General features: G+C 36.7%; 1 protein-coding gene across 3 annotated transcripts; it reads left to right on the forward strand.

Moving 5' to 3' along the window:
- Window positions 1-817: 817 nt before the first annotated feature.
- Window positions 818-14,846, forward strand: LOC148308957 (polycomb protein PHO-like). Of its 3 annotated transcripts, none has more exons than XM_088260837.1 (10): window positions 818-1,299; window positions 4,907-5,004; window positions 6,082-6,248; window positions 6,883-7,061; window positions 7,977-8,057; window positions 9,871-9,972; window positions 12,018-12,119; window positions 13,181-13,301; window positions 13,832-13,951; window positions 14,209-14,846. In XM_088260837.1, the coding sequence occupies exons 2-10, from the start codon at window positions 4,918-4,920 to the stop codon at window positions 14,324-14,326; spliced, it is 1,077 nt and encodes a 358-aa protein (XP_088116963.1). In that variant the 5' UTR covers window positions 818-1,299; window positions 4,907-4,917; the 3' UTR covers window positions 14,327-14,846. The 3 variants fall into 3 exon arrangements, with proteins under 3 accessions (XP_088116963.1, XP_088116962.1, XP_088116964.1); XM_088260836.1 differs by having other exon boundaries at window positions 9,871-9,971; window positions 12,008-12,119; window positions 14,209-14,464; XM_088260838.1 differs by lacking the exon at window positions 4,907-5,004 and having other exon boundaries at window positions 1,201-1,299; window positions 9,871-9,971; window positions 12,008-12,119; window positions 14,209-14,464.
- Window positions 14,847-17,240: the final 2,394 nt, after the last annotated feature.

A 17,240-nucleotide genomic window follows, 5' to 3' on the forward strand; every position in this document is an offset into this window, starting at 1 on the left:
TATATCTTATCGAAATCTCTTCACATTATGAGCTGAAACGTGCTAACAATTCCAATTTTAAATCTTGATAGCTTAAAAATCATTCATTATAGAATTCGTTCATAGTTTAGTTTTTTTTCTATGATCGATGACAGCTTGACCCTATTTTTTATAATTAAACGACTATGGGTTTGAAGAGTTGGAAAAAACAATCATTGTTATCATGAAATTTGAAAGTAGATTATTTTAAACTGAAAATAATTCACTTCAACGTCGTCGTAGTTGGGATAGTAAACCGATATATATGAAGAGATACATGCACGGAAAACAAGTAAAAAAATTCATAACAGAATTGTTTGAAATACACACGTAAAAAAATACTCTGTGTATGTATTATGAATTGATTTACATCTTATTATATAATAGTTAATATTCTACCATTTCAGGTAAGCGCAAGGCACTCCCTGGTGGCAACTAATTTAGTTATCAACTAACTAAGCAGTTGATGAAGTAGTGGGATGATTAGTTTCGATGCAGGATTCAATATTAGTAACAAATCCTGCGACCAAACTAATCACTTGTACGATCAGTTTAGTGGTGCTATTTTAATGTTTGGTAGACATAAAACTATAGTTTACTATTCTCGCCAAAGTGTGAATTATGGTATTGTACTTGCAACATTATAGTATATACTAGCGCCACGAGTGTTGACAATGAGAACTATGTATTATTATTTTTTCTTCCGCATCGTTCAGAAATATCACGGATCATCGGTTAAGTCCGTACACCTTCGGCAAAGTCCGTCGATCACGGCCGCCATTCTTCTCGTAAGCGTCCATTTTGCAACGCCATGTTGGATTTGTCGGACATCTTTGGACGCCATATTTAGTCGGACATATTTTATAAACATTTTCGCGTAAATTTCAAATATTCGTCCGCGATAATATTGAGACTTTGCGCGCGTCCCCCCCGACCGGGGCACGGCGAAGCCTGAACTTTGCAAAGTGTCGAGGCTGGCGTGAAAAAGCGGAGTACAGCCGTGGCTCCGAGATCCTTTTGTCGAGAGATAAATTAAATAAAGTTAAATAATCGAGTGCCGGTGGGACAAATGTCCGTTTGACACTTGGTTGTTGTTGTTCGGAAAAGTGATTTTTCGCAATTTTCTTCATATTTGTGATATTCGGGTCGTTTGGTTGGATCTCATTTTCGATTTATGGTAATTGATTGCGTAGTATAAGTTTATATTTATCTGCAATCTCGGAACGAAGAGCCGTCCGCCGCCGGTTGACAACGTTGAACGTGCGTTCGCCCGACGTACAAGTGAGTACACTCGACGCACCTCACAAGTGTTGATATATTATTTTCCTTATTATTATTTTTTTTAAATATAAATGTGACTCTAAAAATAGCCCACCATAAATAAGACCCCATAATTAGCCCCGTTCCTTTCCGATTCATTCAGTAGAACATAACAAATAATATATATTCTTCTTCTAACCCTTATCCACCCAATGGTGCATAGGGCACTGCATCATATAATCGCAGTGTTATCTTGATCGTTAACACATGGAGTAAAGGTGATCAGTCTTCCGCTTCAGGTACCAGTCCAGGGTTATATTGGATAAATATTAGAGTGAAAAAAATCACTTTATTTGTTTGACCCCCCCTGGGAATCGAACCTGGGACCTCCAGTACGGTAACCGAGTGTGCTATATATATATATGTATATATATATATATATATATATATATATATATATATATATATATATATATATATATATATATATATTCTTCATCTTCTTGCTCAATGCTGAGCGTCGTGGTCTTCTGGAATGTCAGGCACTTGGTGCACAAGTCCTCTCCATTCTTCCCGGTCCTGGGCCAACTTGATGGCAGCGTTTAGCGAGGATCCGGTTAATTCCTTTATTTGGTCTGTCCATCTTGTTGGAGACCGTCCTCTTGCCCGCTTGCCTTCAACTGTACCTGTTACTACCAGTTTTTCAAGACTCTTCTCGTTCTTTCTGGCGATATGCCCAAAGTAGGACAGAATCCTTTTCCTGCAAGTCGTGGAGAGTCTTTCTGTCACTGACAGTTCGCGGAGAATGGAGACGTTTGTGCGTCTTGCAGTCCAAGGAATGCGCAGCATCCTCCTCCAGCACCACATTTCAAACACATCCAGCATATGTCTTATATATATATATATATATATATATATATATATATATATATATATATATATAAATACATTTTTTTTAAATATTTTGAGTAAGTATTTTCTTTAAAGCTCTTATCTTAATGTCTTAATGTCTGTCCGCCTCCGTAGTGTAATGGTCATCACGCTCGGCTACCGTTCTGGAGGTCCCGGGTTCGATTCCCAGGGGGGTCAAATAAATATAAGTGATTTTTTCACTGTTGTATTTATTCAATATTACCCTGGACTGGTACCTGAAGCGGAGGGCTGATCACCTTTCCTTCATGCGTAAACGATCAAGATAACACTGTGTTTATATGACGCAGTGCCCTTTGCACCATTGGGGTGCGTATAAGGGTTTTATTTATTATTTATCATATATATATATATACATTTTTTTTGTATATTTTGTGTATGTATTTTCTTTAAAGTTCTTATCTTAATGTTGATACAGGTGTCATGCGTTTTTCTTGACGACTTTGATGCATTACACTTGTGTGTCAGCATAAATATGTCATTTTTTACATCGCATATATTCACTAACCCGAAAATGGTTTCACACTTCTACAACAATATAAATGAATTAATAACCAGACTATGGAATGAATTACCTCTCCTTGTACACAAATCGCTCACTCCTTTCAAGAACGTCATAAATCAAAAAACGTGATTTTTCAGGAGAACGTTTTTAGAGTTTAAAAATATAACACAATGCATTAAAAATAAATATCAAGCCACTTATGGAACTTTTTACCGTGCGACAGATCTTTTTAGGTACAATCTGATGGTTTTTTCTCCATTTGAAAAATATTTTGTTTATTTAAAAAATAATAATTAAACAATACCTTTTCTTCAAAATGCAAAAACAACACTTTCTGCCCTGTAGCGGGTGAATATTAAGTTAAAAATATGCCTCATTTGCTGGGATATAGTACATTTTCTGGGCATTCCGAAAACATGTACAACTGAAAATTGACGGTTTTTGATTTATGACGTTCTTGAAAGGAGTGAGCGAAATGCACCTTCTCTGATAACTTTTAAGAAACGTCTGAGACATTACTATCTATCATTAGAATCCTAACTGTCCATCAAACCTCCTCCCTTAGTTCTTCCCTCTACCTCCTTCCCTAAACTCCCTTTTTCCTTTGCCCTCCTTATTATCATCTTTTGTAATTTATGTTTTTTTAAATGTCAATTTGTAATTTATGTTTTTTTTAATGTTCAAGTACTATCTACCCTCTGATTGCAAACAGTTATATATGGTATCAAACGTTTTAAACAATATCACTAGTCTGTTTTTAATTGGTTGGAAGATATTGCTTTTTAGCAATAAGCCTGCCAATGTACTTATTTAATTTCTGTACATGAAGTTTATATAAATAAATAAATGGTGTTTTTTTTATTTTGTACATTTTTGGTAATTATGTGTTTTAAACAATTTTTTTTTATAATTATATAATTAAAATCTAACTTTGTTTTAAAATCACTATGAATATTTTATTATATATATATTTTTTAAAACCCTTAGCCGCACCCCAATGGTGCATAGGGCACTGCTTCATATAAACGCAGTGTTATCTTGATCGTTTACACATGAAGGAAAGGTGATCAGCCCTCCGCTTCAGGTACCAGTCCAGGGTAATATTGAATAAATATTACAGTGAAAAAAAATCACTTATATTTATTTGACCCCCCCCCTGGGAATCGAACCCGGGACCTCCAGAACGGTAGCCGAGCGTGCTGACCATTACACTACGGAGGCGGACAATTTTATTATAACTTAATTATAATGTGTACCGGTTTCCAAGTTATTATATCCCAGCAAAAGAGGCATATTTTCAACTTAATATTTACCCGCTACAGGGCAGAAAATGTTGTTTTTGCATTTTGATGAAAAGGTATTGTTTAATTATTTTTAAAAAATATAATAAATATTTTTCAAATGGAGAAAAAACCTTCAGGTTTTACCTAAAAAGATCTGTTGCACAGTAAAAAGTTCAGTAAGAGGCTTCATATTTATTTTTAATACATTGTATTATATTTTTCAACGTTAAAAACGTTCTCCTGAAAAATCAAGTTTTTTGATTTATGACGTTCTTGAAGGAGTGAGCGATATGACATTTGATCATCAAAAATAAATTATAATTGATTTGATTACATCATAATTTTTAATTCAGTATTCCGTATTTCACAATTTTAGAAGCATTGTAAACTCTAAAAAATATTCTTCCCCTCCGAGGTAACATTCCCTATACAATGCTAATATATTCAAATAATAAAATACCAAACAGTAAACAAAACAGTGCGAGCGGTATGAAAAATAGTTCAATACGTGAAATGACTCAAACTTAACTAGAGATTGAGATCGAATAAAAACTCGAGATTTCTGGCGACGCCTTTAAACGCAGTACACTAGCCGATCCGGACAAATAACTCAAATAACACATCTCAAATAACGTCGACAGACCCAGGTACCAAATTACCCTTCAATGCATTTTATTTCACGCTGATAACAAACCCGTATATTGCCGTTTCCCGCCGATAACCGACAGTCGACAAAAACGGCATTTGCCGTGTCCCGCAGTTTACCGACAGTCTGCAAAAAACGGCAAATGCCGTGTCCCGCCGACAACGTGTCGATTGCCTTTTTGATTTCTAGTATTTCTAAGTAATCTAATTCAAGTCCTGTATTGCGTGTGTGTAATATATTTAGACCTTTTTAATTTATTTTCAGGCGTGCAGGTTATGGCGGGTCACGCTGCGGACATAATGTGTGAGGTGGAGATCTCCACAGGAATGGTGGAGATGGGGGATGATGAAGTAGGAATCGAGGTTACTATGATTATTCTAAAATATATATAAAACCCTTATCCGCACCCAAATGGTGCATAGGGCACTGTGTCATATAAACGCAGTGTTATCTTGATCATTTACATATGAAGGAAAGGTGATCAGCCCTCCGCTTCAGGTACCAGTCCATGGTAATTTTGAATAAATATTACAGTGAAAAAATCACTAATATTTATTTTACCCCCCTTGGGAATCGAACCCGGGACCTCCAGAACGGTAGCCGAGCGTGCTGACCATTACACTACGGAGGCGGACAAAAAATTATTTTAACATTCTGAAATATATTATTCAATATTTTTTGAAGTATAAAATTATATTTTACTAACAAATAGTTCTTGCAATTTCTAATACAAATTTTCATTCAAATTCAATAATTTCTATCCTTAATTTTTTCAAACCACACCAGTAATATCTGACTTTCAATGGGGAGTGGGTTCTTTTAACAAGAAATAAAAAAATAAAAAAATATGAAATGTATGTAATACAAAGATAGAAATTATTAAAAAATATTTTTTAAATTAGAATATATAGAGACAAGAAGATCAAGAAATACATAATATTTTGAGAAATAAAATGACTTTATGAGTCATAAAATAAATCCTGAAGAGGGCAACAGGCTTTGCGGAAACTTGTTGGTTGTTAATAAAAATTCAAATGGATCAAAAAACAAAGTCTTCTTATTTCTCAAAATAATAAATCAGTATGATCCACAAAGTTAATGCCTTCAATATTCAAAAAATAAAATAATACAATTTACCGATGTTATCAAAGTTACAGTCATCTTTCTAAAAGCTTTGTTGAAAAAATCACAACCTGCTGGGTACGGCCATATTAATACCTTGCGGCATTGAAAGGGTAAATGTTGATACTCCTTTGAGGAAAATTTGCGCCGACTTTCAGTTACGTCCATACTCCCGGAAAATTAAAACAGCACATAAAAATTAGAGATTAAAAACAGCACATAAAAATTAGAGAAAAGAATTAGATTAAAAATTTAGAGATGCGCTTCATGGATGCCATGACGGGTTTGGGACTGATCAAGGAACCTTTTGATTCCAGTATGAAGAAATAGAGACCTCCCAGTACGAGGAGTACATCACGGAGGACCAGTACGAAGAGGTCGAGGAGCAGGTGATAGGCATGCAGCAGCTGGAGGAGGAGGGCAGCGAGGTGGGCATGGATCCGCTCTGCGCCGTGTACACTTCACCCGGCCTGCACAACATCAGGTAACTGCCCCAGGAGACCGCTAAACTAACGATGAAACTCTACCTCCGTACAGTCCCATTAACCTTTTAACCGCGTTAACTTTGTTCCTGAGAGGGACGCCCGTGCGCGGTGGTATTTCACCGTTTTTTAAATGATTACTTTTCTCATGTATTTAGTTAAGAAACTATTTATTTTCCTTAACAAAAACGTTCAATGGGATTCATTGTGCCTTTTTGGTACTCTATAATACACATGTGTCACATTATTCTTGAAATATATCGTAATATAAACAAATAAGATCGTAACATAAATAAATCAAAGCACACATCGTGTGTCACTCTTACCCACTGGCGATGCGTAGCGTCGAGAGTGAGACAGATATAGGGCATGATTATGGCGCGGACTAATTACCGACCAAGAAAAATCAGGGATCTGTTCTTTTATTTATCCTTGTGATGTTACAAATTATTAGTCAGATATTTCAACAGATGTTACAAATTATTAGTCAGATATTTCGACAGGCCAAGGATTGACGTATTATTTTATCCAAAGTTCTACACCATGGAAAAATCCCTCCAAGTTACATGACGCATTCTATGGTCTCTGCCTACTGCTACAGTTAGTGGTATTGAATCTCAGTTTTCCTATCTTCAGGAGTTCCCACCAGCCGCAGGGCCTGCAGCTGGCTACGGGGCTGGTGACTCCGCAGCAGCAGCAGCACGAGGTGCGCGCCGGCACGGCCCCCGCGCGGCGCTGGGAGCAGAAGCAGGTGCAGATCAAGACCATGGAGGGCGAGTTCAGCGTCACCATGTGGGCCACGGGCGAGGACGACGGTAGGTCCATCCATCCACCTCCTGTCCCAGTCGTTGGGACTCACTGCCGGATCTTGACCCGGGCGGTGGACTTGATGACAGTTATTTATTACTTTGTATTATTTTGTATGAAAATGTGATTTTAAAACGGAAAAAACCTGAATATTCCTAAATGTTGTTTTTATTGACCATAATTAGAGTGTGGAAGAGGCGAAGAATGTTTGCAAAGACAGAGTGGTGTGGCGTTCTATTCTCAATTCTATTTATCCTGACAGTACAGTTTTTGAATCTTTGGAAGGCCATGTATGGTAGTTCCAGCTGAATGGGAAATAAATTCTAACTGAAAGCAACAGATGTGCCCTGCATAGTGGTCTTCAATCTGCGGGACGTAAAAATAATGATTTTTTTAAAGAAGAAAAGCAAACAATTAACAATGTTATATAGGTTTGCCATATCATGACAAAATACATTGAAATATATCGTATTAATAAAAAAATTGTCCTTCGTATACGAAAAATAATGCTGAGGCAATACAATGAGTATTTCAAACATTCGTTTTAAAAATTGGATTTGCTCTTTTTGGGAGAATTCAGATTTTTATCAACATCTAAACAATGATGAAAATTTTATTGATTTCAGTATACTTTTTCACCTATATTCAGATAAAACATCATATGCCAATTACTCGATTCTGCGGAGAAGCGGCGGGATGGTTAGTTAGTTTTTAAATTATCTTAAAGACACTTTCATTGGGCGCTCCATCAGTCCATGAAATACGCAGCATTCTCCCGTATAGCCACATTTCAAATGTCTCCATTTTATTAATCCTGGACATTTTGTGAGTGAAAAGAATGGTAAAACATATTCATGAGGTGAATGTAGTTAGAAGTAGGAGCAAAGAATGTCGGTTTATATTAAAAATCTGCAATTTTTCAGACGAAGGATCAAATCCTGAACCAGACCCCGACTACACGGAATACATGACCGGGAAAAAAATCCCAGCTGACGGCATTCCAGGTATGTATTAAATATATTTTTTTTCTGTAATAAAAATTAAAAATTAAAAATTGATAGTCCACATAAAGTGCGCTTCAAGCTTTTTAAAATAAAGTCTTGTGATGAAAAAAGGATTCATAATACATATAGTAAAACCTTATATAACAGACTAATAACCTATGTGTATAATGATATATCGTAGTCATACAGGAAAAAGTGACCAAGTGCATTGTTTTACAAAAACGTTATCATTGACTATTTGATACCTTACTAGCTTAATATTGCCCTAAAAAAATTCCCAAATGATTTTAATCTTGGAAGTATAATATGACTTGTTAAAAATGACTAACTGCATTGATGTTTATTTTGTTGTCAAGCAAAGGTGACTTAAATGGCCCTCCTGAGCATTTTACGTTTTGGTAGTTGGTCACTTTCTCCTGTACGACTTACATATACCTGAATAAATTGACATCTCAACACAGATGAAGAAGAATATGGAAGTTCGGGCATCTATGATCAGATGAGAGAAGCTTTTTACTAAGCAGAAACTCTTTCATTTGTATGTGTGGTCCGAATCCTGGATTATATTCACACACTCGAGAAATGCTAGAAAATACCCTTTTTAGATTTTTGAACAACTATTTGGACACATTCAAAATGTTATAAATAAATAAATATTAAAGTGCCTTTGTAGTCGTACGGAGAAAGTGACCAACTAACAAAAGGTAAAATGTTCAGGAGGGCCATTTAAGCCACTTTTGCTTGGCAACAAAATAAACATCAATGCAGTTAGTCATTTTTAACCGGATCCACGCGGCTCGCATAACCGTTTGTGTTTTTACAAGACATGCCCCATACGCGGCTGACATAAGCGTTTGTGTTTTCACTTTGCTCCAAGTTTCGAACCTCAGTTCAACTTGGAGGGATTTTTTCATGGTGTGGAACTTTGGATAAAATAATACGTCAATCCTCGGCCTTATGACATCTGTTGAAATATCTGACTAATAATTTGTAACATCACAAGGATAAATAAAACAACAGATCCCTGATTTTTCTTGCGGTCGGTAATTAGTCCGCGCCATAATCATGCCCTATATCTGTCTCACTCTCGACGCTACGCATCGCCAGTGGGTAAGAGTGACACACGATGCGTGCTTTGATTTATTTATGTTACGATCTAATTTGTTTATATTACGATATATTTCAAGAATAATGTGACACACGTGTATTATAGAGTACCAAAAAGGCACAATGAATCCCATTGAACGTTTTTGTTTAGGAAAATAAATCGTTTCTTAACTAAATACATGATAAAAGTAATCATTTAAAAAACGGCAAAATACCGCCGCGCACGGGCGTCTCTTAGGAACAAAGTTAACGCGTTTAAAAGGTTAACAAGTGAATATATTATACTTCCAAGTTTAAAATACTTGGGGATTTTTTCAGGGCAATATTAAGCTAGTAAGATATCAAATAGTCAATGATCACGTTTTTGTTTAAAATGCTCTTTCGAACCCTTATCCGCACCCCAATGGTGCATAGGGCACTGCATCATATAAACGCAGTGTTATCTTAATCGTTCATACACGAAGGAAAGGTGATCAGCCCACCCTCCACACCAGTCCAGGGTAATGTTCAATAAAATATTAAAATGAAAATATCACTTATATTTATTAGACCCCCCTCTGGGAGTCGAACCCGGGACCTCCAGAACGGTAGCCAAGTGTGCTGACCATTACACTACGGAGGCGGACAAATGCATTCGGTCACTTTCTCCTGTATGACTGCGATATGTAATTGAATATGCGTAAGACAATATATTCCCGTTCTACAGGTTTGGATCTGTCGGACCCCAAGCAGCTGGCAGAGTTCGCGAGGCCCGGCCACAGAGTGAGGGTCAAGAAACAGCCGCAAGACAGTCTGGACCGGACAATAGGTCAGTTGCTTCAACGCATCACGCCAAGTATTCACGCACAGGAATCAAACCAAAACCTCCTACTCCGGGTTCGAACCCTGCAGCCAGTCACCTGTACTAGAGATAATCGATTCATTGTCTCGCAAAAGATTTTTATTATTTTGATTTTATTTTAAATTAACCCTTTTCCGTGAGTACAATATTTTATTTCCAACTTTCCCTGGGGAGTGGGTTCTTTTTCAACGAAAACTATGTATTACGAAGATAGAAATTATGTAAATTGAAAATAGGGCAGTAATAAAATCCGCAGGGGTAGGCAGAGAGAATAGAGCGCCACACCACTCTGTCCTTGCAAACATTCTTCGCCTCTTCCACGTTCATGCATCTCCTCATACATACCCGCCGATTGTTACGACTCCTAACCTGACCACTTTCAAGTATTTGGCATACCTGATTGTACCATGTTTTTATCGGTCTTCCTCTGCTTCTTTTCCCGCTAACATTCGCCTCATAAATTTGTTTTACCGTTCTTTCCTCACTCATTCGTTCATCAAAAATCGTCAATTTTCAGTTGTGCATGTTTTCGGAATGGCCAGAAAATGTACTATATCCCAGCAAAAGAGGCATATTATCAACTTAATATTTACCCGCTACAGGGCAGAAAGTGTTATTTTTGCATTTTGAAGAAAAAGTATTGTTGAACTATTTTTTTAAATATACTTAATATTTTTCAAATGGAGAAAAAAACCTTCAGGATTCACCTAAAAAGATCTGTTGCACAGTAAAAAGTTCAATAAGAGGCTTGATATTCATTTTTAATACATTGTATTATATTTTTAAACTTTAAAAACGTTCTCCTGAAAAATCAAGTTTTTTGATTTTTGACGTTCTTGAAAGGAGTGAGCGATATGTGTACCAACATAACAAAAAAAAATCGATAATCGAATGTACACAGCCCGCGAAAATTCAACATTCACCTTTTCTTTTGAACAGACCTCGTATGTTAATTTTATGTAAAGATCACAGACAATTTAATCTCATTTTTCTTGTATACATGATCGCTAGCTTTCTACTTTTTACTTTTTCATCCTTTATATTTTTTAAAGTTTATAATTTTATTTAAAAAAAAAATATATATATGTTTTCTGAGAGTCGAAGTATTTTGTGTATTTTATATTAACGCTATTATTCTGGTTCTACTTATAAAACCTATACACTTTAATAATAATAATAATAAACCCTTATCCGCATCCCAATGATGCATAGGGCACTGCGTAATACAAACACAGTGTTATCTTGATCGTTTACACATAAGGGAAAGGTGATCAGCCCTCAGCATTAGGTACCAGTCCAGGGTAATATTGAATAAATAGTGCAGTGAAAAAATCACTTATATTTATTTTACCCCCCCCCCCCTGGGAATCGAACCCGGAACCTCCAGAACGGTAGCCGAGCGTGCTGACCATTACACTACGGAGATGGACACTTTACTATGACTAAATTTTTTGTATACCCACACACAGGCCATGCCTTTGTGGGATCTTTTTTTGTATTCATATTTATATTTTATTAATATTTTTGTATTTGTATTTATGTTATGTAATGCAAAAGAATTTAAAATAAAGAAGAAAAAAAAATTGTTGATGAAAATGTAAAAGTTCAACACACATCCTGATAGGGATTTTGAGTGTATTGAGTGCAGTATCAAGCATGTCCGCCTCCGTAGTGTGATGGTCAGCACGCTCGGCTACCGTTCTGGAGGTTCCGGGTTCGATTCCCAAGGGGGGTAAAATAAATATAAGTGATTTTTTCACTGTAATATTTATTCAATATTACCATGGACTGGTACCTGAAGCGGAGGGCTGATCACCCTTCCTTCATGTGTAAACGATAAGATAACACTGCGTTTATATGACAGTGCCCTATGCACCATTGGGGTGCGGATAAGGGTTTTTTATTATTATGAGTGCAGTATCCAATCCCGCGAGTGTGGAGGTATGGAGGTATGTCCCTCTTCCTGTACTAAACTGTATGTTGTTGTGTTGCCGGGCGTGTGGGTGTGGCAGCCTGTCCGCACAAAGGGTGCTCCAAGATGTTCCGGGACAACAGCGCCATGCGCAAGCACCTGCACACGCACGGGCCCCGCGTGCACGTCTGCGCCGAGTGCGGTGAGTCCCCTACCTAACTACCTCTTCATCTTATTCTCTTGAAATCTGAAAATGATGACAACATTTTCAAATGATTATAGCACCGTGTTAAACGGGTAATTTTATCCAAAACATTGTGTGCGCAGAGTGCGGTGAGTCACCTACGTAACTACCTCTTCTTCTTCTACTCATGTGATACTCCCAAACACGGGGTCATCGGGAAATGATGACAACATTTTCAAATAATTATAGCACCGTGTTAACACGGTATTCACGCACAGGAAAAAAAAACAAAATTACCCGTTTAAACGGGTAATTTCGTTTTTTTTTTTCTGCAGAGTGACAAACGGTGTACACATCGATTTAAAAAAACCTTTTTCCACACATTAAAGATCAAAACCATTGAATTACCTCTAATAGTTTTTTTTTTTATTTAATCATTTTAAATGTTGGCATTGTTTTTCGATTTAGTTATTTTTATTTAAATTTAATATAAAATTATAAAAATAATACAGAAAATTAAAAAATATTTTGCTCTTAGAGAAAAATTATAATTTTGGACAGTAAGTTTATACCGCGATAATCGTATAATGTGTAATCGTCTGCCTCCGTGGTGTAATGGTTAGCGTGTTTAGCTACCGTGCCAGAGGTCCCGGGTTCGATTCTCGGGGGGGTGAAAATAAATATTAGTCATTTCACACTCGAATATTTATTTGATATTACCCTGGACTGGTTACTGAAGAGCAGAAGTGATCACCTTGCCTTTGTGTAACTAATGAACAAGATAACACTGCGTCAATATGACGCAGTGCCCTATGCACCATTGGGTGCGGATAAGGGTTAGAGGAAGAAGAAGAATCGTATAACAAGGTCAGATTTGGCATTGTTTTTCGATTTTGTGATTTTTATTTAAATTTAATATAAAATTATTAAAAAAAATACAGAAAATTAAAAAAATATTTTGTTCTTAGAGAAAAATCATAACTTTGGACAGTTTGTTTATACCGCGGTAATCGTACAACACGGTCAGATACGCCACCCACAAATCCACGTTATGACGCGCCAATTAACTCTGTTTCCAGGCAAAGCGTTTGTGGAGTCTTCCAAGCTGAAGCGCCATCAACTGGTCCACACCGGAGAGAAGCCCTTCCAGTGCACCTTCGAGGGCTGCGGGAAGAGATTCTCACTCGACTTTAACTTGAGGTGACAACCGCTCCTTACCAAGCCCACTCGCTCACTCCGCTAAAGGAGCGGAAGGATTGCGGAAGGCCGCCCCCACAAACCAACATATCGCTCACTCCTTTCAAGAACTTCATTAGTCAAAAATTGTCGATTTTCAGTTGTGTATGTTTTCCGAATGCCTAGAAAATTTACTATATCCCAGCAAAAGCAGCATATTTTAAATTTAATATTTACCCGCTACAGGGCATAAAGTGTTGTTTTTGCATTTTGAAGAAAAGGTGTTATTTATTAAATTATTTTTTTTGAATATACTAATTATTTTTCCAATGGAGAAAAAACCTTCAGGTTTTACCTAAAAAGATCTGTTGCACAGTAAAAAGTTCAATAAGTGGCCTGATACTTATTTTTTAATACATTTCATTATATTCTTAAACTTAAAAAATGATCTGAAAAATCTAGTTTTTTGATGTATGACATTGTTGAAAGGAATGAGCGATATGTTTGTGCTGGGCGCAGAGTGAGCTCTGGTATTGACGTACTCTATGTTGCAGGACCCACGTGCGCATCCACACAGGGGACCGGCCGTACGTGTGTCCCTTCGACGGTTGCAACAAGAAGTTTGCGCAGAGCACCAACCTCAAGTCACACATCCTGACGCACGCCAAAGCCAAGTGAGTTACAGCTCCGAGGATCCGCTAGCTGTCCCAGATCTGATGCAGAGCTATCCAGAAGCTTTCTGACAGAACCTCTCTTGCAAAGCAATTTTATCTTATGAACTGCATACCTTCTTTTGCACATTCTGTTTCCAATTTAAATCTGTCTTTTGAAAAAATTGGACATGCCCACACTAAATGGGGTCAGTCAGTAGTTAGTTAAAAATCAAATTACAAAGTTATAGTAGAGTGTTTGTTTTTGTGTGTGATTCCAGATCCCGGGGCAGCAGCAGTATGAGCCGGATGAGCAGCTTCGACAGCCGCGGCACGGCCCAGTTTGTGCAGCTGGAGTCCCCCGAGGACAGCCCCCAGTTCATCGTGTACGCCGACTAGTCTCTCCCTCCGCCCGAACCCGCCCTGCGTCGCACCGCTGGCCGTCCCAGCCCAATCACCGATCCGACACTGCGGCGCTTCACAGTCAAGTAACCCAGCATACTGACTTTCTGATAAAAGTGCCCGCAATCACCGATCTGACACTGCGGCACTTCACAGTCAAGTAATCAAGCATACTTACTTAATGATACGAGTGCCCGCAATCACCGATCCGACACTGCGGCGCTTCACAGTCAAGGAATCCAGCATACTGACTTTCTGATACGAGTGCCCGCAATCACCGATCTGACACTGCGGAATTCCACAGTCAAGTAACAAAGTCAAGAGCGTAAAGGCTGATATTTACATTGTGATGATACTGACGTCAGTACTGGAGCAGAGAACTGACTTACTGCTGCAAGTGCCCGCAATCACCGATACGACACTGTGTTATTTCACAGTCAAGTAACCAAGCATAAAGGCGGTTTTACTGACAACTGGCTTACAACTTAAAACTGCCAGACAACAATGTGTTGAAAGAGTGCACGGATATTTTTGAAAAATATATATTTATCTAAAAATAAACGATCTTGAATAAGGACGTGGATAATTGATACTGTGGATAAACAACAGCGTTGGACACTCTGTAATGCTGATTCAGCGACTTAACAACCACTGATTTTGGTGTTTATATGATGTCAGTATCGCTGGCGTGAATGGCGGGAGGAGTGGACTGACTTTGAATAAAAACACCGGAAATATCAAAGTCAGTGCTGTACTGACGTGAAATCAATTTATGCAATAGCAGTAATTCCGATTCGGCACTGACTCGCCTTGTGCCTGAAGTCAGCTACAGCCACTATGTGAATCTGGCCCTGCTTTTCTGCGGAGTGACGGATAGTTTTAAATGAAAAACAGCATTGGTGCGTACATGTAGTGGAAGTGAAGTGAACGAGGTGACATTACTCGGGGAATAAGACTATAATAATAATAATTATATACATATATATATTATATACAAGAGTTCATCTCTCCGCACTGCTGTTAGAAGCTGTGTGGTCTTATGGACGATGATAATGAACCGAATACGGTAACACACTTACTCATCTGTGGTTTTCGACCCAACATTAATTATTGCTCATTTTACGCTCCGAGTGAAAGATGAATCTGAACAGGTTTAAAAAATACATCTTTAATTTTTTTTTTTTTTTCCAGTGACCATAATGATAGAAATACACAGAACTCCTCATTCACGCGTTAGATACATACAGGGCTTTTTTCCATATAACGCGTTGGAACGGCGTTCTGGCATATTTTATCACGGATTATTTTTTATTTTCCAATGAATTGACGAAATAATGTTTACGCTAACGTAATTATAATTTTATATGTATATAATTTGTCAAAATGATGGAAAAAAGTTACTTTAACCCTTACTGGTCCAATGTGGAATCTCATTCAGCATGGATTTTTTGCTCCTAGGTCCCATGTCAGATGTTATTCGACATTTTTTTCATCATTAGTATTATTTATTTAAATTCCAAGCTTACATTTTTGTCACTCGTATCTATTACAACAGTATGTGGAGCAGATGACAAAAGATTTTTTTCCTATTGGAATGTTAACTGTCTACCTAGATTTTTTTTTTTAATTTTAGTGGACCGGAAAGGGTTAAATTTTATTTAAGTTATATTTGAATATAATTTGTTTTAGTAAATATATTGATCAAAGTCGAAACGTAGTGTTTGAATTCGCTAGAGACATCCATGGTCAGATAAGAGAAGATAGTAAAACGCTTCTTTAATCTCACCATAGATGTTTCTAGTGAATTCAAACGCTATTATTTTTTGACATGTCATCAAAGATGAAGAAAAATATAGAAGTCTGGGCATTTACGGGGCTGACGACCGTCATAGGCTGGTTTAAGTGATCACTTTACACACGTGTAACATTCACTAATTCTACACAATATTGACAACCACACTACTCAAATTCTTGGAAGTTCTATATATAATATATATATGAATCAATTTTGAAACATTGTTCTTGAATCACTAGAACATCACTAGAGACATCTAGTGAAGATGAAAAGAAGCTTTTTATTGAGCAGCATTTAACTCTTTTATTAATATGTGAGGTCCGAATCCTGGATTATAATCACGCACATCGCTCACTCCTTTCAAGAACGTCATAAATAAAAAAACTTGATTTTTCAGAAGAACGTTTAAAAATATAATACAATGTATTACAAATAAATATCAAGCCACTTATTGAACTTTTTACTGTGCAACAGATCTTTTTAGGTAAAACCTGAAGGTTTTTTCTCCATTTGAAAAATATTAGATATTTTAAAAAATAATTAAACAATACATTTTCTTCAAAATGCAAAAACAACACTTTCTGCCCTGTAGCGGGTAAATATTAAGTTAAATATATGCCGCTTTTGCTGGGATATATATAGTACATTTTCTAGGCATTCCGAAAACATGCCCAACAGAAAATTTAAAAAGGAGTGAGCGACATGAGAACGCCAGAAAATATCATTTTTATTTTTATAATTTTTAACTAAAAAAAAAATCAAATACTGTTTTAACTTTGATCAATATATTTAAGTTCCAAAAATTTGAGTAGTGTGGTTGTCAATCATGGGTAGAATTGGTGAATATTCCACATTTAATGGCATTGTATTATTTAAAAATCATGTATTAAAAGGAGTTTAGTGTATTTAATTCTATTTCAGTCACACTTTGATTTATTTTGTAAATTCTCTGTTCAGAGTTGAAAATCAACTCAGTTAACCCTTTGGCGCGCGATGTTCCAATTTTGGTTATTAGTCTAATCTTCTACGGAAAATATATAATTTATAGCAGGTATTTTTTTTCGTACGCTAAAGGGTTAATAAAAAAAACAAAAAAACAAACTCATTTGCCATGAA

The sequence above is a fragment of the Brachycentrus maculatus genome, unplaced genomic scaffold, assembly GCF_059751285.1.
Source record: "Brachycentrus maculatus isolate JH-2025_06_01 unplaced genomic scaffold, ASM5975128v1 h1tg000143l, whole genome shotgun sequence".
NCBI lineage: Eukaryota > Metazoa > Arthropoda > Insecta > Trichoptera > Brachycentridae > Brachycentrus > Brachycentrus maculatus.